Source organism: Taeniopygia guttata, chromosome 1 (assembly GCF_048771995.1).
Source record: "Taeniopygia guttata chromosome 1, bTaeGut7.mat, whole genome shotgun sequence".
NCBI lineage: Eukaryota > Metazoa > Chordata > Aves > Passeriformes > Estrildidae > Taeniopygia > Taeniopygia guttata.
Window position 1 is genome coordinate 77,482,247 of NC_133024.1, and position 23,913 is coordinate 77,506,159.

At 39.6% G+C, this 23,913-nt stretch overlaps 1 protein-coding gene across 4 annotated transcripts in view; it reads right to left on the minus strand.

Moving 5' to 3' along the window:
* The window catches only part of TMTC4 (transmembrane O-mannosyltransferase targeting cadherins 4), a 55,540-nt gene extending 32,673 nt beyond the window's left edge, over positions 1–22,867 (minus strand). The window contains exons 1-5 of one of the 4 annotated variants that reach the window (XM_072931560.1): positions 22,756–22,867; positions 20,267–20,482; positions 15,643–15,758; positions 13,442–13,658; positions 9,372–9,459 (exon numbers count right to left, since the gene is read on the minus strand). In XM_072931560.1, coding sequence (XP_072787661.1) covers positions 9,372–9,459; positions 13,442–13,658; positions 15,643–15,758; positions 20,267–20,428 — 583 coding nt within the window. In that variant the 5' untranslated portion in view covers positions 20,429–20,482; positions 22,756–22,867. Of the gene's footprint in view, positions 1–9,371; positions 9,460–13,441; positions 13,659–15,642; positions 15,759–20,266; positions 20,500–22,755 lie in introns of those variants that run through there. The other 3 variants (XM_030276678.4, XM_072931557.1, XM_030276671.4) reach the window with 3 other exon arrangements.
* Positions 22,868–23,913: the final 1,046 nt, after the last annotated feature.

Consider the following 23,913-nt stretch of genomic DNA (forward strand, 5'->3'; position numbering starts at 1 on the left):
ACCTAAAAACACCTTACCTAAGACTTCTAAAGCTTCAGCAGAGTGAATACTAAGTTGTTTGAGATTAACCATTGCAATACATAGAGAGCATTTGATCCTTCTCCCTCCACTCCAAATTATGTCTCCAGAGGTGAGGTAAAACTTAACATTAGAGGTGCAAATGTTATAAAGATAAAAGAAAGTCTTCTTTTAGGAAAGAAGTTATACACATCTGAATAATGCAAAAAAAAACCCAAAAAAAACCAAAAAACAAAAGCAATGAAAATACAAAATATATAATGACTAGAGACATTGGAAGTAGAAAAATTAAAATGCAACAGGAAACTCCAGCCCACATCAATTATACAGAAGAACAGCTGAGGGTTGTAACTCATGGAGGAAAGAGCTTCAATGTTCCTTCTATGAGTACTGCTAAGACAGAAGGCATTCTGTCTAAATACATCCCTTCAAGGAGCTTTTCAGACTTTGCAGTACAACAGACTGTTCAGCCAGTTCTTGAAAACAAGTTTTGGTGGGATTTTTGTTTGTTTCTTTGTTTTGGTGGGTTTTTTTTTGTTTGTTTTTTTTTTAATGTAGAAATCGACTAGCATAGAGAATGCAAGGATAGAAGGCAAAGTAATTGACTGTGTTCACAAAATTACCATAAATCATCCTTAGTAGGTGTAAAAAGAAAAATAGTGAAGACAGCCAATGGACTTTTACTGTGTTTATGGAAGTAGACTTTCTTCCATTGAGAGGTTTCTTCTTGTCAGAATCAAATTCTAGTGGAAAGGAGTCAGGACAACTAAATATTTCTCAGAAAAGCAGTATTCAGTACACAAATACAAATTATCTTAACACAGAAGACAGTAGTAAGTATATATAGTAAGAGACCAGCTGGCAATTCAGAAATGCTTTGATGATTCAAAAAATAAGAGTAATAGTAAAAAGGGAACTAGGTCAAATCATCAAGGACAAATGTAAAAGCAGCACATTCATATAGAAAATCTAACCCAGAAAGGTCACATTGCAAAATGAGAAAAGGTAATGTATGTAAAGAACAAATCCCCACAATTCCACAGATATATTAGTAAGAAGAGTAGTGAGGAAGGAATTACTTCAATATTTATTGAGAAATAAAATGGACAATGCCAAGAAAACACAAGTGTTCTGTGACTTTTTCCTGCATTTTTTCCCAAAAAGGTCAGTTGTAATCAGATGACAAGTCCAGCATCAGCAGAAAGGAAGAAAAAACAAAAGCAAAAATAGTGAACTACAAGACAGAATTCATAGAGAAGTCAAATTAAATTACAATTGTTTTAAATTACAATTGGTTACACTCACTCAATAGGTCCCATACAACCTAGAGTAACCTCAACTGTTACCTCTCAGAAATCATGAAAAAAATATGAGAATCCAGGAATCTCAAATAAAATAAAACAATGACTACTTTTGAAAAGGAACAGAAATACAAAAGGATATACAGATAAAAAGCTAAGCTGGCTGGTCAAAATTACAAAAAAATTGCTACACCCATAAAAAATATTTTCTAGGTGACACTCTAAAACATAAAAGAATGTGATTAACTGTTCACCAAATATTTTAGTCATTTATATAAAACTAAGTATAACTTTTGACTTGGACAGAAAAAAAAAGTCTTCCTGATAAAAGGAAATCTGTAAACATCCTATACCTTGACTTTGCAAAGGCATGAGAATAACACTGGAAGGAGTGTGAAATATGCCACAAAAAAATATGGGCTGCATGAAGTTGTTATAGAATGGGTACAAATAACTGCTGGAAAACTACAGTAACATACTAGATTGCTGTGAAAAACAGATAACATTCTGTATTGGATTCTTCCTTTGTTCTTACTCCATTTGGATGCTGGAATAAGAAATATGCTTATTAAGACCAGAAGTACTGCCAGGCTGCAACGGCCAGGAATCATACAAAGAAGTCAGAATTCCATTGACAAACTGGAAAAAACACAGAATCATATCATAGCTTGGTTTGGAAGGGACGTTATGGGTCATTTGATTCCAAACCTCCTGCCATGGGCAGGGACACCTTTCACTATACCAAGGTTGCTCAGAGCACCATCCAATCTGGCCTGGAGAAATGGTCCAGCCAAATAAAAGAAAACTGAAGATATTCAATAGGCACACGCTTAAAGTTGTGCATAAACAAGTTTGTCTTCTTGTGAACATCCCAAGTCTCAGATGCAAGAAATATCTCAGCTTGCCGAGCAAAGTCAAGCTTAAGCATGGACTTGCAAAGATGATAAAACCACACAGCAAAAAAGAAATAATGAAGGTCTCAAAAACTGAGCATCAAAGACTTGGACTTCAGTAAGGCCTTTGACAGAGTCTCCCATAAGATCCTCACAGAGAAGCTGTTGCTGAACAGGCTGGATGTGCAGGCAGTGAGGTGGACTGAAAACTATCTGAATGGCTTGTCCAGAAGGCGGTGGTCAGTGGCATAAAGTCTAATCAAAGGTCAGTGTACTCAGGGGTCAATACTGGGTCCAGTCCTACTCAACATCATCATTAATAACTTGGATGAAGGGGAGGAAGGCACCCTCAGCACATTTGTTGAGGACACCAAGCTGGGAGGAGTGGCTGGCACACCATAGGGTTGTGCTGCCATGCAGAAGGACTTTGTCAGGCTGAAGAAACGGTCTGGCAGGAACCTCATATGGTTCAGTGAACAATCCTGCAGTAAAGCCTCCTGGACAATTGGCTCCAGGTGACCCTGTGTGGGCAGGTCAGGTCAGATGACTTCAAGACCCCTCCAACTTCAAACACTCTATGATTCTGTAAACAAGATCTCCTGAAAAGCACAATCTCTGTTCCCTTGTTTTCTTTTGCAGGCTCAAAAAATCAACAGTTATACAGAGAATTGTAATATTACCACAATTCAGTCACATCAGTGACTACACTTCAAAGAGAAAGAATTTCAATTAAGAAACATTTCATTTCATGCTTGTTCCTGGGTCAATATGCACAACACCCCTTCATCCCCACCACCCTGTCTCAACTGCATAAATCTCAGTAAACCAGCTGGCAAAATAGATACAAAAGACCATCATTCAGCAATGCCTTCAATTTTATATTTTTTTTTGAAGAATGAGTTGAAAATGTAAAGCACTGTATAAGAGCTTATTATGAGATATACACATGCCAACAGAAGTAATCAGTCTAACAAAGCATATTCCCCTAATATGGTGCTTCTTCCCACCAGAAAAATCTTGTGTCAGAAAACGAAACCGATCTCTCAATTGACACCTGTGCCTGGTTGAAACTGGTATGCCATATTGTGAGTGGGCATTTTGCCACTCTAACAGATGGACAAAATTGTAAGCATGCCAAAGAAATAGAGTACTTGCTTATTTTTCTTTTAAGCTGGAAAAATATAGTATTTCTACATAAACCCAAAAAGCGTTGTTCAGATAGTACCTCTTTAGGAGTACATGAAGTCTGAAAGTTGAGGGGATTTGATCAAATACCTATGTAAACCATAAACAAGCCATGAGAGCTCCTCTATTTAGACTGCTAGACTTGAGTATAAGCATTTCTAGGGCAAGGATGTATGCACAAAGGGTTGTATAGTGTAGAATTAACTGATCCTAAATTTACGAGCAACACATTGATAGTGCACTTAAATACTAATCCTGTTTCAAGAGACCTTATTTTCTGGTGTCCTAAATCCACAGGTCAATGAAAACAAACTCCTTAGAAGTTAAACATATGAAGAAAATGCTACATTTAAACTACCAAGCTTATTTTTATTGTAAAGCCAAATTAACAATATCCAAAGCAATTACTATCAGTTCAGACACTTAGGCCTTCAGCATTTCCTTCTTCCAACCCAGCTGAGCAACTTAAGAGTCAGCCAGGAGACAGCTTGGAGCAGTTTATGGAGCCACCATCCTCACGTGAAACCAGCAACTGACTCTGTGAAAGCACCTGCTCTGAAGGTTGAAGCAAAATAAGTTATGTTGAGCTCCTGCAGGAAGTTTTATTTTTTAAATGAAGTAGATCACAAACACTCATATATTCCATTAATGTGCCTTGTCTGTGGGGATGGTGTCTTCCAACTAAACTGCTACAGATATTCTTCTAATCAAGCTCTAAGAGTTCCCTGCTCATTAATTGCTAAGCAAAGGGGGAAGAATTATCTGTTCTTAAAAAAACACATAAGAATCCACTGTTAGAATTAAATTGAGCCCAAGACCTCCTTGTGTGTCTCCAAATGTACATACTGCAGTTCAGCTCAGTGTTTCACTTACTAATGACATTACAGTAGGAAATGCCATTCCTAAACATATCCAGCCATCTCAAACTTATTACCCAGAGGCCACACTGAAGGAAGCATCTATCCCCTGAATTACAACATCTTGGAGAAGCAAGAGTGAGCATTAATTCTATCAAAGAAAAGGTCATAGTGTTTCCTCAGCCAACTAAAATCATAAAATTGTTAGGTTTTTCACTTACTACTATTCCCTCCAAATGTGTTCAAATATGAACGGTAGGGCACACAGTTGAAAAATCAGGGCTCACATGTTTAATAATAGTAAATATCTCTTGACCAATTGCACAGTAGCTAACAAATTCCCCATATCTTAGCAAAGATCATTTTCACACAGAAGACTTAAATGTTCCAATCTGTGGGAAAACTTCCATAATACAAACCTCCAATATTCACAAAACTCATTGCTACTTTGCATGCTTTATTAAATTAGCAATGAACTAGTAGATGACTGATTGACATCTACACAGAAGAAAACAAAACAGAAACACACAATCAGAACAAAGTAATTTTAGATGTCATAGCATATGAACAAAGAGCGGATCCCGTATTTAATATCTAGAACAATATTATTCACATGGACCAAGTCACAAGCTCCTCATTTTACCTTACTCAGAGATTGCCAATGAAGATGGCAAGTACATGCAACTGGATCACTGTCAAAACTGAAGACAAAGGAAGGCAAAAAATGAACACTACAGCAGTTTTAAATTGCCTTATGAATTCCCAGAGAAGCTGCATTAAAATTCAACAAAGTTAATAACCCACAATTCCCTTCAGAACATACCTAAACAGTTGTCAGCTCTTGCTGTCTCCAAAGCCTATGCAGTGGATTTGTCCCCACAGCTGTGTTTAAAACAGCAGGACAGAATGAGAACAACAGATTAGTTCCTTGCAATTATAAATGTTATCCTTTCAAAGATGCTAACTTCAAAAATGATATACTGGGAAAAAGTAACAGAATTGTAGAACTTCAGTAAGACATAATTATAGCCCACATAATTAAATGCCTATACTTAAAAAAAAAAAAAGCTTCAGATTCTGGCTAAAAGAAACTGTCTACCCAAAAATCCACTGAAACCTCAAATAAATCAAGTAAACAAACTGCAGTATATCTTGAGCTTTACAAAAACCATTCCTTTCCTTTGGAAGTTTTCCAGCCTAACACCAATATTTTTCTGATCTCCTGACTGTTTTCACTATTATACATACTTTCCCCATAGTACTTCCAAATCCTCCTCAGACATTTCATGAGTTTCTACTCCCACGCAAAAAAAAAAAAAAAAAAAAAAAATTATAAATCTTTATATTCATTTTCTCAAGTGAAAATAAGCACTAACCAGTCTCCTACATACAATTTTACACCCCTTTTCTTTAAAGGATGACAATTCATTAACTCTGTCTAAACTATTGAAACATGTACAGATTTTTTTAATTTAGTCATACACAAATTTCACATTGTCTTGCTGCAAGAATAGTCAGGTTCTTTATTAAAAACTTAGATAATCTGTCTCCTAAGAGCATTGGGATGCTGCTAGTAGCCAAACAATATATGTTACTGACACAACCATATCAGTAGCATCACATCAGGCTTTCAATAATTGTTTTACTCAGATGCGCACTTCAAGTTCATGAAGTAAAAGCAAACTGGCATCAAACATGTTTTGATAACTATATTCAAAAGATAATACAAATTCAGTCCACAAATCCAGTCTACAAATCTTGATGGTGTTAAGAGTTGTACCCTCTTTTAAGTGCTCCAAAAGAGTCACACTACAATGTGTCTATTCATAATAATTAAACAACAAAAAACAAAATCAACCTTTGATAATTCTTCTCCCACTCTTTGTAAAAATTTGGTGAGCTAAGCTCTATATAAATGTGACAGCCCAGTCCAGGAACAAAGACACACATAGTTGACCTACAGTTTAGGGCCATGCTTGCCTTTAATATACAAAAAGCCCAGCAGGCCAAAATGAAAAAGGATGTTAGAACAAACTGGTACAATCCACTTTTGTGTAGGATCACCATAAAGCATCTCTATTTGATTAGGAACATAAACTTGATACAGAGGGGTTTTTGGTTGTTTTCTCCCTCTCTTTCTCACAAAGACTATTTCACAAAAATAAATTACCTTCTTGGCCTGACCTAGAAAATGATGTAATAACAGCTCTTAACTTGCTCTAGAACTAGCAACATGCATTTGCAGTATCACAGACATTCTGGATCTTGAGGATTTGACATCAGAACAATATTCTAAGAGAAGTAAAAGGACTTTTTCTTTGCTGCTTAGGAGACATTGTCTAAGTCTGCTTTTTAAATTATTTTGTGCATATTTTTTAAATGCATCTTCTTATGCTCACAGTGTGACTAGCTTACATTTGGGATTTACTCCCTCAATCTATGTAGAATCAAACTCAGCTAAAGTCAGATAAAAGTTCTTTCCTTGTTATTTAACCTATCATTTGAGACTACCTAGAAGAACTGTTGACAAAAGAAGGAAATTCATACCAAGGGTAAAATTTTTTATTTACTTTGCAAACCTACTGAAGAGTCATATTCTACCACAGCCACTTCCCCATATTTGCTTATCTTTTCCAAGTGGCAAAACCTTTCATACAAAGAACCACAGGAACAGCTCAGTTTGGAAGGGACCTCCAGAGATCACCAGGTCCAATTTTTACATGAAAGGGAGTTTAGACAAGATCACCTAAAACCCTGTCCAAATGCATCTTGAAAACCTTCAGTCATGGGGACTCTGCCATGGGGAGATAGTTGCAATGATTGATTGTTCTTGCTGTAAAAAGATTCTTCCTTACATCAGAGTGAAACCTTTCCCAGTGCAACTGCACCCATTGCCCCTTGTCTTCATCATGTAGCTCCTTGTGAAAAAAGAGCCTCCCTTCTCTTTGTGGCTGCCCTTTCCAACACGGACACGCCCCTTTCCTACACAAGCACTCATGTTCAAACATGTTCAAGCTGCAGGTTGGACAAACCTCCCCTCCACAAAAGGAAAAAAGATATAATAAGGGCAGCAAGTAAAACTGCTTTAGTAGGGTTCAGCTAGAGAATAGATGGATACAATGGTGAACAGGACTCTGTTCACAGGGACTATGACAAGCTGGAAGAATGGGCCTCATGAAAATCAAACACAACACCATGCAAAAATTAAGGCCTGGGCAGCAGCTCTGCAGAAAAAGGTCTGGAGTGCCTGGGTGATAAGCTCCTGGCTGATGAGTCAGTAGTGTGCATTTGCAGCAGTCAAGGTGAAAGACTCAAGTATGTAACTTGGATACAAATTCTTGTGTACAGAGAAAGTCTAAACTTCTCCGAGAAGTGCTGAGGGAAAAGCAGGCAGTGAAGGTGACAGTAAACATTGAAAACTGACCTGAAAGACAATGCTGGCAGACTGTAATTTTCCTTGGCAAAATTGCTTAAAAGACATCTGCTCCCCTATTATCATGTAATGCCCAATAAAAATCAGTAAGGGCTGCTTAGTATCTTGTCTTTGCAACATTTTCCTTCTTCTGTATAAATGACATAAATTTCAGTCCAAGAATATTATTACATTGACACTGATTTCTAAAAGCTATTAAGCTGGCATTCACAAGTTGAAGTGCATCCTTAACCAGAATATGCATCCTTAGTCATTCCCAAGATGTCCTCTATAGCAAAATAATTAGAGGGTCCTATAAAATTGTCTCCAGTGGTCATCCTAAGAATTTGGCTCTTGTGTTCTTCAAGCAAAGATCATTTGCCACAGGCAGTGGCATTACCCCTGCCATATAAGCTTATCTGTCTACCAGAGACATTGGAAAACGGATAAGGCAATATTTTGATTGGTCTATCTTACTCTACCACTAATAAAAGAAACATCATAAGCACAATCATATCCAATAATATAGGTGAAAAAAGAATAAACAAACAAGCAAGAACCCAAGGCAAATTTTCATCAAGAAATCATTAGCTCAGTTGAAAGAAATTAAACCTACTCAAAGGGAAGACAAATATATAGGAAGTAAATAGGAATCATCCAAAGTAACATTTGAAATGGCAAGATAAATGTATCATATCAGCAATAAAAATATGTACAATAGTTCCAAAGAATCTAAATGGAACCAGCAGGAGCTGCTCACAGCATCAGACAGCTCACTGCAGACTAACTCACGCCCCTCAGCCCACACTGAGGTCTCCCTGATGCCATAACTATGCTGTTAAGCCATATCACAAAGTCAGCTGAGGTACCTCTGAAATACCCTGCCAGCTCTGGCTCATCGTTACCGGCCATGCCTATGGAACAACAGCACAGCTCCTTCTGGCTTCCCAAATGAGTCCCGTATTTTGTGTGGCAGAGCCCATTCAGATCCCAGACTGCACGTCCTGCAAAGCTTTCCACAGTCATGAACTTGTGCTTTCTTATGTGTTTATTTAACAGAGCTCCCAAGATAATTTCTCCACAACTGTATTTGAACTGCCAACCTACATTCAGATCAAATAATACTACAGATCTGAAAGCTCACTTGAAAAAGCATCTACCAAGGAATTGTTCATGTTAAACACAGCTGTCTTACAAAAACTATGAGTAACACTATATTCAGCATTATATGCCAGCAGTCGCACATTGCGGGAATCCAGAAGGCTTAGTCATATGAATAATTCTTTGCAATTCATTAAAAATACAAATAGTGTTCCAAAAAGCTGACTTCCATTTGAGACATCCAAACATAATGGCATAAAGAGTAGTAAAATATTTAAGCATATACATTTGTAGGTTTGATTTATTTCTAAAATACTTCTTAAAATGCTTAATTAAACTTCTAAACATTCAAACATTTAGCAAATAAGCCTATCATAAAGTGGACTTTGCTTAAATCAAATTCAGTGTTTAACAAGAATTAGGGAAAGCAACCTTTTCAGAATTTCTGACAATAAATAGCTGCTAAAGTAGGTTTTATAAAAAAATATATTTTGTGAGGCTAAACAAATCAATCTGACATTTTAAATTTTGCTATACTTCAATGAAATGTACAAATGATGAAAATATACACAATAGGAAATTAAAGGGGCAACAGAATGCTTACTTTCTTTAAATGCTTTACAGTAGCCAAGGAACGACAACAAGAAGAACAGGGCACACAGTAGGTCTGCTCTACCAACAATCCCAGCAACCTTAAAAAAAAAAAAAAGTAGTTTCAAATTATCAGATTTTTATTCTTAGAAAACCTGAAGTAAAGAAACACATACAAAGTGAAATATATAATAGACTATAAAGGAAAAAAAGTGATACAGTTAAGTGGGTGTAGTTGATTAGTTATATCCAGAATTTTAGATGCATCCTACTTTTTAGTGGTATTGCTCAGTATCAACTACATAAATGGATAAATGGTTTGGCTTTGGTTTATAAAAATTTTAGTTTATGGATTTTTTTTTTTTTTTAAGACATGAAGGAGGACTTCACTGCATAAAATTTAGAATCTACACAATTCCATCTGTTTTTTGGATCCAACTGCATTTCAGCAGAACACTTAGAAAACATCAAAATATAAACCAGTTTGGGTTGGAAGCAACTTTAAATATCATCTCCTTCCAACCCCTCTGCCTTTCACTTGACCAGGTTTCTCAGAGCTCCATCCAACCTGGCCATGAACACATCCAGGGATGGAGCATCTACAGCTTTTCTGGGCAACCTGTGCCAGTGCCTCACCACCCTCACACTGAAGAATTTCTTCCTAATATCTAATCTAAATCTACTCTCTTTCAATTTGAAGCCATTACATGGCTTGGAAGCCAAACATCCTGAACCTCAATTAAATTGGCAGCTCTACTGAAACACAAATCAAAACTGTTCACTTTCAGAAGACAAGCCAGCCTTCAAATTGCAATCTGAACACTTAGAATGGATAAATTCCTTCCAGCTTGCAGATTCAGGGAAAAAAAAAAAAAAAGATTCCCCCTCTGGCAGTCATTTGTGTTATATTAACTGACTGCATTAGAGCTACCTCCAACTGCAACTTGAAACAGAAGTTTTACTAATGCAAAAGAAAATGAGAAGCATATCCTGGGACCTCTGTACTCAAGATCTGTGCCAACCTATTTAAATCAAGGGCAATCTCAGGGCTATCTGTAAGCTTTGGTTCAAGCCTCTAAACTGTATTTACAATAACTTGCTGAAACAGAGCAAGACACTTTTGGGTCTTCAATTCTCAATTCCACAAGTGTCAGGATAACACCACAGATTTTTTGTGAAAATCATGACATGGAGCTGGTAGGGGACTGTATAAGCCCCGATGTTGGAACGTCACTAGAACGTACACCCAGAGCAAGGATCATGGAAATACCCTTTATTTTTCAGTCTAGCTCTGCTTCTTGGAGTGCTGAGTTCCATGTTTTCAGGAGATGTACAGAAGCAGGGCAGAACAGCCACAGGTTTTCTTTTTAAATTTTTTTTTTCTGATCATATTTAAGGGACAAAAGCAGAAACTTCAGGTCTCGTATAGTATACCCATTGTCCCATTTTCTGTGTGGAACAGAAAGAGGAAAGCAAAAAAGGAAATGGGCATTTTTTGTGTTAGGGAAACATGAAGGAACAACTATTTCCAAAGAACATCAGAGAAAGAGAAGTGTAGAGGTAGGAGAGTATGACTGATTCCACTGCAGAGAGTCTCTCCCACTTTTACTGTCAGCTTTACTTGAACACTGCGAAAGAAGGAACTATTGGGCTCCTAAATTCAGTTCAGAAGAACTTCTTGATTTATCTACAGCTGTGCACTTAACTTCTCTGCTGCTGCTTCTTGTATCATACAAAGGAATTATGAGAATTAACTCAATAGCTGTGGAGTGCTTTGAAAGGTGAAAATAATGAAGTGTCATTCTGCTTCAGAAGCCACTCTTCCTAATGATATAAAAGTTAGGGTGAGCAGACACAATTTTGAAAATAAATGTCCACTTGTTACAGCAAAGAGATTAAAGGGGCTAATAACACACATAGCTTCAGATTACTCCAATAGCAAAATGTTACCTAAAATGCAAGATAAGGCATACAGATTCTGGAAAGAAGGTAAACAATGGAAAAAAAAATTAGTTTTAAATTAGTATCAGATATAGTCTTATGTCCATGATTCATTTAGCATTTCGTCACTGAAGTGTTACATAGAATAGGCCTTTTCTAGAGCAGAGAACAATAGCACAAGAGTATTTACTTGTAGGTAGAAAAATTATAGTGTTTTCCTTACACGGGTACTGAAAGCATTACACCTTTCAATATCTGTTTTACATGACAGTTTGTTTTGCTGTATAAACCAAAAACCCAAAGCAGCAAACAGACGGATTCTTCACAATTTTATGTCAAAATATGTCATCTCATTTCAAAACCAGGATGTCGGATACTTAAAACTCACAGGTTTAAAATCACAAGGAATGCTTTTCAAGAGATGCTGCCAGACACACACTCATCCTAGAACTGTAGCAGTATAAATGACTTCTTCACTGCAGCAAGATTTATTATTCACCATGTAAATGATTAGGGGCTTTTGTTCATTCCTGAATTTTAGAAGAGGCCTTATGTATAAGTATGCTACTTTTTCCCCCTCTTCTTCCACTGTTTGCCTGAAACATTTGCAAGTCTTCAAATATGCAAGCAGACCACATCACTTGTAATTTATTTGACATGACAAAGGACTTATTAATATTCTCATGCTGATTTAAATAGATTTTTAGAGTCAAATGGAATGCAGAATAAATTTATGGATATTGATAAAGGGGTCATAGTAGGTCTACTACAAAGTTAAGACTCAAGTGAGACTTCTCATTCCTTGGCTATGTAAAGCATATCAAAACATCAAAAGCACTGAAGACTTATTTCAATTTACTCTGACATCTAAAACTGGTTTTGGAGAACAAATATGAGGGGCCCTTCTGACACAGTGCACTCTCACAACGAAGTTATTGTGCAGGCAAGTGAACACCAGAGAATGATTGTCAAGATGTTTTAGCCACCCTGCCAGAAAAGGGGGCAAATTACTAATGCATAACTTTGCACCATTTCTAGGTCTTCAATATATGCAAGGTCTCCAGTCAGCTGAGAGCACAGCTTTCAATAACTTTTTCCCTACCAATCGTGTGCAGAACAAATGCAAGAAGCCAAAATTGTGAATAAATAAAAAATCAATGCCACATATGTAGAATGTGCGCTGAAGGATTGCTAGGACAAAATCAAAATTAAAGCTAGTACTTTTTCTGTACCTCAGACCTTCCAAATTCTAATAAAATTCCCCAAAAAATTCCCTTATTGTGATAGTTTTATGTTTGGTTTATTCATTACCATAAGGTCAAGAGATCACTGATGACATTAAGGAAGCCCACTAGCATAAGGCCATAAGGTTTTCTTAACTTTGAGCACAAAAGAGCTTTTTAAGAACACCGTCTTCTTTTCACAGAATTCCCACACAAAGACTTTGTATTTTGGTCAGATGTTTTAACTGATTGCTATATATGTGCCATGCTTCTATTCTGCATCTTTATATCTTTGCTTTTGCCTGCACTATTAAAGGGCCCATTACTGTCAAATTTGTGTTGCCCATGTACATAATTACAGACTGTGATTTAAAAAAAAAACCTTTAATCTTCTCCTTCATATTAAAGATATAAACCCGGTTTGATCTCTCACAAAACAGGATGATTTCCAGCCCTTTAATCACTTCCATGGCTCTTCTGAGTAGTCTCCAATTTTTCCAGTGTTGTCCTTGCAGCATGGATGCAAAACTGAATGCAGTATTCTACTAGTCACATACAAAGTTCATAGAGTGCCCCATCTCCGATTTTAAAACTCTTTGCTTTTTTTACCAATGCAAATGGAAATAAAAAATAATTAAGGAAATCCAGGAGGTAGGGAAACTGTAGCATAGTGCTATCCTCCTTTAGTTATTGTACTTGAATGATTTGTGTTCCTTAATAAGGTCTAACTCGGTGGAATTACAGGCCTTGGATGTACAAACCATAATATTTGATTGTTCTATTAAGACATGTGCCAAGAGAAGCGTTAAGAATATATGAAAGCAATCTGTAGAGTCTAAGGCTATGCCAGAATTAATTAGTCAAGATGGTCAAGAACTTCTAAAATGAAAATCTCTGGAGATAATTATTCAATACTTACACACTCGGTGTGCACTGGATGTACAGCAAAAAGCAAAGCAGCAAGAAGAGAGGACTTTGGAGCCAGGTTTAGCCGTCTTCCTTTATTGCTGAATTGCAATCCACCCAATAATATGGAGAAAACATCAACCATCAACACTGAGATAGTACAATGCAGTATTATATTGATGACATGGAAACCAATGGGGTAGAAGCCTCCAGCAAAAAGGTAATTAATTCTATATAGAAACAAAAATATTAGGGGTAGGAATTACAACAATGGTTAGAAAAATACATATAGAAAAACTAAACACCCCATAGTGGCCACGTGCACACAAAAATAAAGTGGACATCTCAGTCAGTACACCTGGAGTTACCATTAGCCACAACAAGAAGATAGAAACAATATCCCAGTCTTTAGGCCAAACATTCATAGGGAATATCACATGGATACAGTATCTATCCTCTCCAAACACATACCTTAGAACCATTGTTTTAATCATTCCTGTTGTTACTTAGAACTGGCTTTTGGTCAACTTCAGTATTGCAACACAGGAGTATCCTGGGGTTAAATAACCCAGCCCACTAAGGGATACCCCCGGGCTTAAGAGCAGCCAACTTGATGAAATTACGTTAATTAAATCCACACAGCGAGGAAACCAATATGCACGGGTGCTATGATTTCCACTGACATACCCTCTGAAAGAGGTCCTAGCATGTGGGTACAATCAGTATCCACCCAGAAAACAGTCAGCATATCTTGATAACTGATTTGTGAGACTGGTTAAAGAGACATTTCATACTAGTATTAGAATCAGAAAGAAGTGTAAGTGAAAATACAGTCTAAATCCCTATTCAAGACAGGAACTCTGCAGTAAAATGGACACTGAGAAGAAAAAGGGGAAACACTGTGCTATTATCCATATGCTTTTATCAGCAGGTAAGATACACAGAAACTTTGTTAGAATAGGGGATTTTATACAGTTCTTTTGGTCAATGTGCGTCTGGCATAAATGAAACCTATTTAAAAGCTTAACCTATTATAAATGTGATGTACATAAAGATTGGAGCTTAGGGAAATTAAGGAAACCCATTTCTTTCTTTGAAAAAAGCGTTTTACGAACCATCTCCACAGGCTCATCTATATTTTCAGCTATAGTAATGATTGTACCCCAGTTCACTCTTTAAACAAACCAGAATGTTATTAGATACATACTACACCACAGAGACAAGGAAAAAAATAAAAAAAGGAAAGCATATTCTGTGTAATGCACTGAAAGCTTTAATAGGTTTAGAACTTTGACATGTTTTATTCTGTTGTTTGTTTATCTTGATGAAAATGTTTAGAAAGCCCAATAGACAGGGAAACTCACAGTGCAAGGTACTTAAAACACTGACACTACCCTAAAGAGTTAAAGTTTTTGCTTTAATATGAGGACTAAGGGTGGGAACACTTCTTCTGCACTGTGGAATGGGCAGAACAAGCACCAAGTCCCCGCAGACACCAATGAGTCACAAGGGGAAAATAAAGAAATTAAGACCAAGTCCTCAAATATTCTCTGCATTAGTGTGCCAGATTTCTACATGGTCTACTGTTTACTTGAATCTTTGTGCAAAAAACATGAGCTAAGCATCTACAAAAGTAATCTTCTTAAACCTCTAGTTATTTGACAAAACCAGCAAGTTATATATCGGGAGACATTTCACTAGAGTCTCAGACACTCGAGTTAGAATATTAGAGTGAAGAGGTGGGAAGACTATACAGTGTGCTGACGGAAAAAGGCCACAGTACCCTGATGCTATTTATAAAATAAACAATTTGACAGGTCAGCAGGAAAGCAGAGAACAAAAACTACAATAGCAATGTAAGTGGCAGCATGGCTAAGTGAAGGGAACATACACTTCCTAGTTCCTTGATGATGTGACATACTAAACCACACCACCCCTAGTACCAGATATAGAAGACCATTAAGACAAGATCTCTGAAAAGTAGCTAGAAATACAGAATGTCAAAATAATGAATATTTTGGGAAAGAAACCATTGGAAAATTAAAACACCATTTGAGATTAAGGTAGTGAACTCAAAAATTGTATTCTGGAAAGGTATCCAACTACCCTCCAGCTACTTTGTTCTTGCCTTTTTTGTTGCCTCCCCCCCTAAATTCAATTGAGTCAATATAGGTTCAAAAATATTCAGACCTCAAGCAAAAATACAAACCTCACCTGAAAGTTAGGACAGTTAGCGGTCGATATGACTTATGACTGGTATTGCTGCTGAGTTTGCTACCCCAAAAGTCATGGTACCACAGGTCACCAAGTGGAGTTTCTGCCCTGAGGTCCTAAAAGAAAACAAATTACCAGATTCTTAAAATTTTTCCTTTGTTCAAAGTAGCTAAACTGCAAACAAATTCTAACTAATACAAGCTCACAGTAAGATGGACATAGAAGGAGGTTTGTTGGCTCAATATTGACATCTGACCTAAGTTTGCAATGAAGGTAAAATCTTGAATGCCTGTCATTGTAAAGGTCATGATCCTGGATTATAATCTGAGATATGAAACACATAAATCTCCTTCCCGCATTATTTTGTAAAAAGCCTTTGATTTTTAGGTGTAGGTTGTCTTGCAAAGAAGGTCAACTACAAATTGCTGCAAAATAGACATTTTTTACCAGTGCAGTAGCATAACTACTAACAAAAGCATGAAATCAAGGAGACTAAAGGTAGGAAACAAGAATTAGCTTTTTTTGAAGCCTTGCTTTGCACAGGACTATTCAAATAGTTGAGGTTATTTTAACGTTTCATACATGAAATCAAGAATCAACATATCTATATGCTGCTCTAAAAGATTAAAAGACAGAAAGGTAATGAATTATTTTTATTTTGGGTGCAATAGGGGCCCATAAAAAAACACTGCAAAGAAAAAGTCTTGCTTGCTCTTCCCTTTTATCTGAAAGCCATGCTGATATGAAAAATCCAAATAATGTAGGCCATTAAATGGAAAGCATACACTTCAGAGGAAAAACATGGATCTTGCCAGCATCTGCCTCAGTTTTCTATGAGGACAAGCTTGCAAGTTCAAACTAACATATACTTGCCCTTCTTCTGCTTCCCTAGTGCAGTTAAATACCAATTTATGCTACAGCAAGGCACAGGCATTTGAGACAGAACTGAAGAACAACACTGTACTAGTCAGTAATACTCCTGAAATCAGAAAGTTACTCTACACCCACCTTCTGTCCTGAAATTATTTCAGATCAATGAACCAAAGGAGGTGAACAAGACACTGCAAACACAAGTACACAAACAGACCCCCTAACCCCTTGAAAGGTCTTGCAAACACTGGTGCCCGTCTGCCCGTCTTATTATTCCTATAACTCCATCTACTTAAAAGATTCCCACGTTGCAATTCCCTTGGTTTTTTTTTTTTTAATTCCAGTTCCTCTCCAATGCTGCTACCGCCTCACTTGCTTCTATAGTATCTTGAGCATTGCTGTGGTCTCCAGTACCTTCCATCCTCACCCTTAGCTAGTATTTTTGGCTTGCACTTATTCCCAAACTGCAGCCAAACTGCTGGACCCTGAAAACTGGCTGCTGCTAAACTGAACTTAAAATAACTAATTTTTTCTTGCTTCTTTAACAAGAATATTCTTGACAAATTCTGACATTCATCCATCCAAAAATAAAAATTTTTAAAAAATCCAAGAAGAGATTGCTTTCTATCATTTGATCAAATTTGGCCAGTATTAGTCAAATGAACGGAAGCATTCTCTAATAGGATACTAATCAATACACAGAAAAGAGAGCAGGGCTAAAACTGCAGTCTGAAAAAGCTCGACTGCAGCTGTCAATTAAGGCACTTCCAGGGAAATGCTTAAGAAATCAAGACTAACAGGGGATCCTACTTGAGCTTAAAAATTACCAAGGTGAAATATTTCTTCATGCTCTCATACATATTTCTACTGCCAAGATATAGCTAGAAATTTCTTTCTTCTCCCAGGACTGCAATTTTAGCCTTAGGCACCTAAATTACTTACTGGTATGCACAAACCCTAAAGGTCATAATTTGGCTCTCAGAGCAGGAACACGCTCAACCAGCAGCTCACTAAATCGATACAGCCAGCTTTTCTGGGGCAAGCTGGGACAGGGATGTACACCAACATCTATTGAAGTCTTTGTACTCTGCAGGGGACAGTTGCCAGAGGGTGGTGTGGCCCTCAGAATGTTTTTTCAACCAGCAGCACTGCTCCTTATGTACATAAGGTTTATGAAAGACATACTTTTGTAAATGTTAGTACTGAAAAAGAAAAGTATGTCTTCCATGTCACAGATGGTCTTCAATGACTTGAGATGGGAAATGTACAAGGCTTGATTTCCCATTCTGCTATAATCAGCTTTCTTTTGTCTTCCATCGGAAGAAGGCAGGAAAAGCTGAATGCATAGAATTACTTAGTGATTAGAATGCACTTCCATATGACCTAAAAATCTTCAATCATGTATCTTGCACTGGTATCCAAGTTCTGTGAGGAAGTTTCTTACATTAGTTTTCCTACTTAGTGAACTTACCCTAAAATAGGAATGGTTTTCTTCAAGAGACACAGCTGTTTAAAAGCTACATATTATTTTCTCTTTAAAAATCAAAAGTAGCTACCAAATATTCTCTAAATATTTGATTAGCAGCAGCTTACAGACAGCAGAGTTCAAGACTTGAAGAAAGGTCAGTTTTTCTATATAAAGGCTTATGGAAATGACATACTGTGTCTGAAGCTCTGCTTAATCCAGCTGTTTGTCTTGCCAAGCTAGTAAACAAATAAAGACAAAAGCCACCACTGTGTACCAGTTAAAGTGCTGCTTAAAATGATAAGAAAGCATCTGGAAAACAGCCTTTAACTTCAATAAAATCTAATAATGGAGTGTTCCATGATACAATTGGGATGGGGTCAACTAAATGTGTATCTTTTGCTAAAAAGACAACAAAAGAAATGAAAGACTGGGATGATGGCAGCTAGCAAATTAACAGAAAGGGCACTGTGTTGTACCCAAGAAAATACTACAGTAGCAATGCTCAGCAAATATAAAAAATTACTTCAACTGTTGTATTTTCTATTAAAATAGGAATAAATTATGCCATGCTTTGTTTAATAAGCTGTGCCATTGCTAGATAATCTCCCTCCCCATTAAACTGGCAAACTCACTATCTCTGCATTTTTCTTGTGGATTTGGAATTTCCATATATCCATGTGAACCCAGTGTTAAAATGATATTGTCACAAAATCCTAATTTAATTTCTAGGGAACAATAGAGGATTTTTTATGTGAGAAATAGAAACAGCCTCCCAATTTTTCAAACATACAGACTACATATGAATTAATTTATTTAAGCAGTTGGTTGAACGTCTCAGCATTGCCAACAGCTAGAATCCTGGTGCAAATTGTTGGGTGACATAGATAAATTGAAACATTTTTAGAGTAAAGACTGAAAGAAATAGAGAGAGATTACAAGTGTGGAAATTGCACATTACTAAAACAACCTGCTTTGTTTCAACATCAGTCTTTTGTTCATTCTTTCAGGAAATGAAAACATTATAAACAGGTCCCGAATAAAACTTTGCAGAATGAAACATTACTGTTTAATGTAATTGAAAATGCTGTGCAATTGAAAATACAACACTACTTAAAAAAAACCCTGTGCAATTGAAAATACAATACTACTTAAAAAAAAAAACAAACCTAAACAAGAATACTATAGGTTCTTAATTTGTCTACAGTATTCTCTTGAAAACTTTGAGATTTATTTCCATGTTGACAGATGTATTTTCCCTCCATACATTTATAACTGAAGGCATGATGACTTATACATGCATAATAGAAATTTGGCTAAGGAAACAGTAATTCTGCATGATTCTAAAAAGCACATTGTGATAAGTTGCCTCTATATCTTGTGCAAGACAAAAAAAAGTGAATTGTGTTCTTCTAGCAGTATGAGTCTCCATATTATCCTCTTTGTAACCCCATGGCTTCCAGAAGACAGAACCAGCAGATGAATGTGATTATTTTTATCCTGTGCTTTTCTTTCTAAATGCTTAACAAGTACCTTCCAGAACAGCATAAAAGCTGTAACACCAATACCCATCCATGGGCACGGGCTCGCTCACTGCTACATGTGCTCCTGTGAAGTGTCTCAGCAATTGAAGACACTCCACTGCTCAAAGGCAAAAGAATCTCAGTTAGAGGTTTGTTTGAATCACATGTTAATTTCTAAGCATTTCAAGGTCTGTTCATTGCATGTACGGTCAGCTTTAAAATGGAACACAAGAATACTCCACCTCTATCTCAAAAGTACTGTTGTCACAGGAACTTCAAGGGGGAAAGGAGGGAAAAGGGAGCTTTGCTTGCTCCTGTAACATTTTTCCAGTATAAACTGCACCTGAAAACCCCCTGCACCCTACATGATGCCTTAATGATGCCATATGTACCTGCAATCAGACTAAGTTTATTCACTGGTCTGATTCTGTGACCCCTGAGAAGATAATGAACAAAATCTCCCATTAACATCCACAGGTATCAGAAAAGTTTACTGTACACTCAGGGATGAGCATAAAATTAGACCTACTGGCAATCTTGATATATAGGTAGTCTTAAATCAGGCTTAACTTTAAAAAATACCCAATAAAACAAAATGGAAAAATGAAGTATTTTTTAAAAAAGTAATATCCAAAGGAAGCTCTTCACCAGGCTGAAACTTTTGGGACTTTTTTGGTTTTTGGGCCTTTTTTGGTCAACTGTTGCATTATTTCTTTTCCTATGATATTTTATGCCAAAGGGTGTAAGGAAAAGAAGAGAGACTAACCTTATTATTGATGATGGCTTCAGAATCATCAAAGACAAAATCTCCATCATAGCTGTTAGCAAAACAGAGGAAGGAAATTAATGCCACAACCATTTTAGCCCAGTATGATGGAAGGAGGAACCATGATACGTCATGGTCCAGATTAGGTTCCATTTGTGCCATTCTGTGAAATGCTGGTTCCAAGTTGGGAGCTTCAGCATTATGTTGGTTGAAAATCTGGAAGAAACACATACAAGTGCATGGTTACAGCTCTAATTCACTAAAAAAAGAACTTTAAAGGAAAGCTGGCTTGGGAGAGGAGATGAAGTTTCATATAACCTTACATGCTTTTTCCTCAGAGCCTCTCATAGTTACTGGAACATACCAAAACATAATTTTGTACTTCAATGAGGAAGTAAAGGCAGAATGTATCATGGTTGGAGCACAGAAATAAATACAAGAAATTCTTAGATGCTAAGGTAGAACTTTGGCACAGACAAATTCTAAAACCTAGAGCAAATCACTGTTTTTCTGTTTCTTACTGTTCTTTTCAAGCAATACAAACAGATGCATCAGAGGGATTGTGAAACATCTATAAAGCTCTGTATAAAATGATAAACATTATAATTTCCTTCCATGTTTGAAAAGCAAACACTGTCAGTTGCCAAAAGAGTTAAACTCCCTTCAATTAATCAGATTAAAGGACCCAGTCTTACACATTCCCCCACACAAGGAATTCATACAAACATCACAGATAGGCATATGGAGGTATCAGTTAATAGACTAGGCCCTAAATATCAACAATTCAAGCAATGAGACAGCAAGACCCATAGAAATGAGATGAGATGGTTGGTCATGAGATCACTCAGCACACCTCAAGTGCAGTTGAAGTTCCACTACTAAATGGGCTCATGAAGTTGTTGGGGCAGATGAAAAAGACCCTGCAATCCAAGCACGCTGAGTGATACATCAGTGTAGAGGTAACTAAGGCTGGAGGTTACACCCATGAGCCACCTTTACTCAGATGGGTCTCTCTGGATGCTCCAGAGGCAGCCTTCTGTCTGGACTACTACTCTGCCTCCACTTCTTGGGTGCTCAGACACTACTGTGAGTGGCATTATTATCAAGTGCTGGTATAAACGGCAAGGGAAGGAAGCTATGAATGGAAAACTATATAATCCAGGCAGACTATGAATCTTTTATTTTGTAAACCCAAAGAATGACAGGCACATATTGCAGCCTATCTTAAGTTTCTTCTTATTTATTTGCTTATTAAATCAACTGTTGCACTCCTGAAAATATTACATTTAATACATTCATACAGAAAAATAGAGACTCTGGAAAAATAGCTCTAGTGCATCCCTGCAAACATTGCATTTAATGACTTTGCATGGTCTAGGAAAACAGCTCCAAGCATCTGGCTTCTGGAACAGAGCTGACCATTAGAGCTGCTGCAGCAGTTGCTTTATAGCTTTCTCTTTTTGCAGGACTACATTCCGGTCCCCCATATTCCCAGTTCCTGCACACACACGTGCACAGGGAACAGGCAGTACGCGCTGCCACACCGGTGCCCCTCCTCGCTTTGGAGACCATATGGCGCTGCTCCCAAATTCAGATGAAGTCAGTAACCTGGAGCTGTGCAACCTGAGAGGTTGGAGCTCCCCAGCTGAGCAAAACAGCTGCTTTAAGAGCAAAACCTTTTCTCGGAGTAGTTCACCCCTGTGCTCGTAGTTTGACGGAAACAAAGAGAGAAAGCGTGGCTGTTAACTGAGGGAAGTGCACGGCGTTACTCCCAACAGCACGGCTACAGCATCAACACTCACCACGCAATTAAAATATTTAATCTACTACAAATTTATTTCGCCTTGAAAGTTTCTCCCATTACGCTTGCTCTATTTACCCGGGGCACAGCTACTGCCAGCCCTCTTCGCCGCGGTGCAGGAGGCCGATCCATGGGGGATGCCCTCCGCGGCCAGCGCGGCGGCCGCACGGGCGGTGCGGGCACCCACGGGGCACCGCCACCTCCCGGAGCGGCACACGGCACTGCCCGGCGGCCGGGGACAGGGAGGGCGCCTCCCCGCCGCCCTCGCCAGGGAAAGGCGAGCCCGAGCCGACCCGGAGAGCAGCCGCGGCACAGCGCAGGCACCGCGGCGGGGCGGGCGCGCTGCCTCCCGCCGAAGGGCGCCGGCGCCGCGGGGCTGGCTCGCACCCGGGGTGGCGCCGGTCGTGCGCGGAGCCCCGCAAACTTGGGGGCGTCCCGGGCACCCGGCGGGCGGCCCCGCGGAAGGAGCCCGCCCGGGAAGGCAGCGGCGGCTTCGGGGTAAGGGTCGAGGCTGGGAGGCAGGCGAACCCCGCCGGGAGTTAGGCGGTGGCCCTGCCCCGCTCGCCGCTCCCCTTTTGTCCAGGCGGCGAAGGCTCCGCTGTAGGAGGTGGCCCGTCCCCCACCCCCCGGGCCGGTCCCGCCAGCGAACGGGGCACTGGCGAGACCCCGTTCCCCCGCGCGGCGTTACCTGCGAGGACACGGAGCCCGCGCGGCATCTCCCACCCGGGAGCGAAACTCTCCCGCCCGGCGAGCCCCGAGCCGGAGCGGCCGGCGGGGGAGGGGCCGCGGCGGCTGCGCCTCCGGGAACATCCCCGCAGCCCATTGGCTGCCTCCCCGCCCCGCCCCTCTATGGCCCCGCCCCCGGGGGCAGCCCCGCCCGCCCATTGGCTGCGCGCGCGCTGACGCGCGGCGGGCGGGCCCGGGTGGGCGGAGCCGGGGGCTCATTCGCGGCGGGCGCGGGGCCGGTGCGGGTCGCTCCCCTTCATCCCAAAGTGCGCGCCCCGGGCACAGGCGGGACCGGGCGGGCTCCCGGCACTGCCCGCCGTCGCCATCACCGCGTTCCCGCAGCGCGCCCGCCCTGCCCCGGCGGTGGTCGTAGTCCCGCGCATCTGGGCGGCCGCGGGGTGGGGGCGGCTCGGCTGAGCCGGGAGAGCGGGGCCGCCCGGCGCGGGAGAACCGCGGGCACCGCGTCCTCTGCTCCGCTCGCACAGGCGAGGTGCCTGCGGCGGCGGACGTGCGCGGAGCGAGAATCCCCCGGGAAGAGGATACAGAGCGGTGGGGCGGTGGCAGAGATGGGTGTCGGGGTCTCGTCGCCTGGGACGGGTAGCGGGGTGAGCTGGCAGAGCGTTCAGCCTTTCTCGAAGAGGTTCTCGTCCTACTGGGGTTGTTGCGGGTGCTATCCGCAGGACAGGCACTGTAAGGAGAAAAGGGCTGTATCAGGTGCAGTTAATTCCTACGTTTAAACATCACCGCGATTTCCTTCTAAGAAGGTGTGATTAGGCACTGAGCTGGTAGCACCAAATGTTCGGCAGAAGCTTCTCTAAAAAGCCCCCATTAAAACCTTAATACGCTGAAATTGGATGAGAACTTCTGGCTGTGTGCCAGGGAGTGACATACAATTTGGAGTGGGATTTTTAAGATGTTTGCATTATCAAGCGTCAATTAACAAGGTTATTTCATGTCTCCTTTGAGGCTTTAACTCTCGAGTGGAAACAGTGCTTTGGGAGGGCTTTGGTGGTTGCCACCCGTAACTGTCCGCTGACACCTGCTTTGGAACATCTGCTCTGCAACACGGGCAGCTCAGCTGCGTGTGAGGCAGCAGCTGAGCCAGCACAATTGCCGGGCT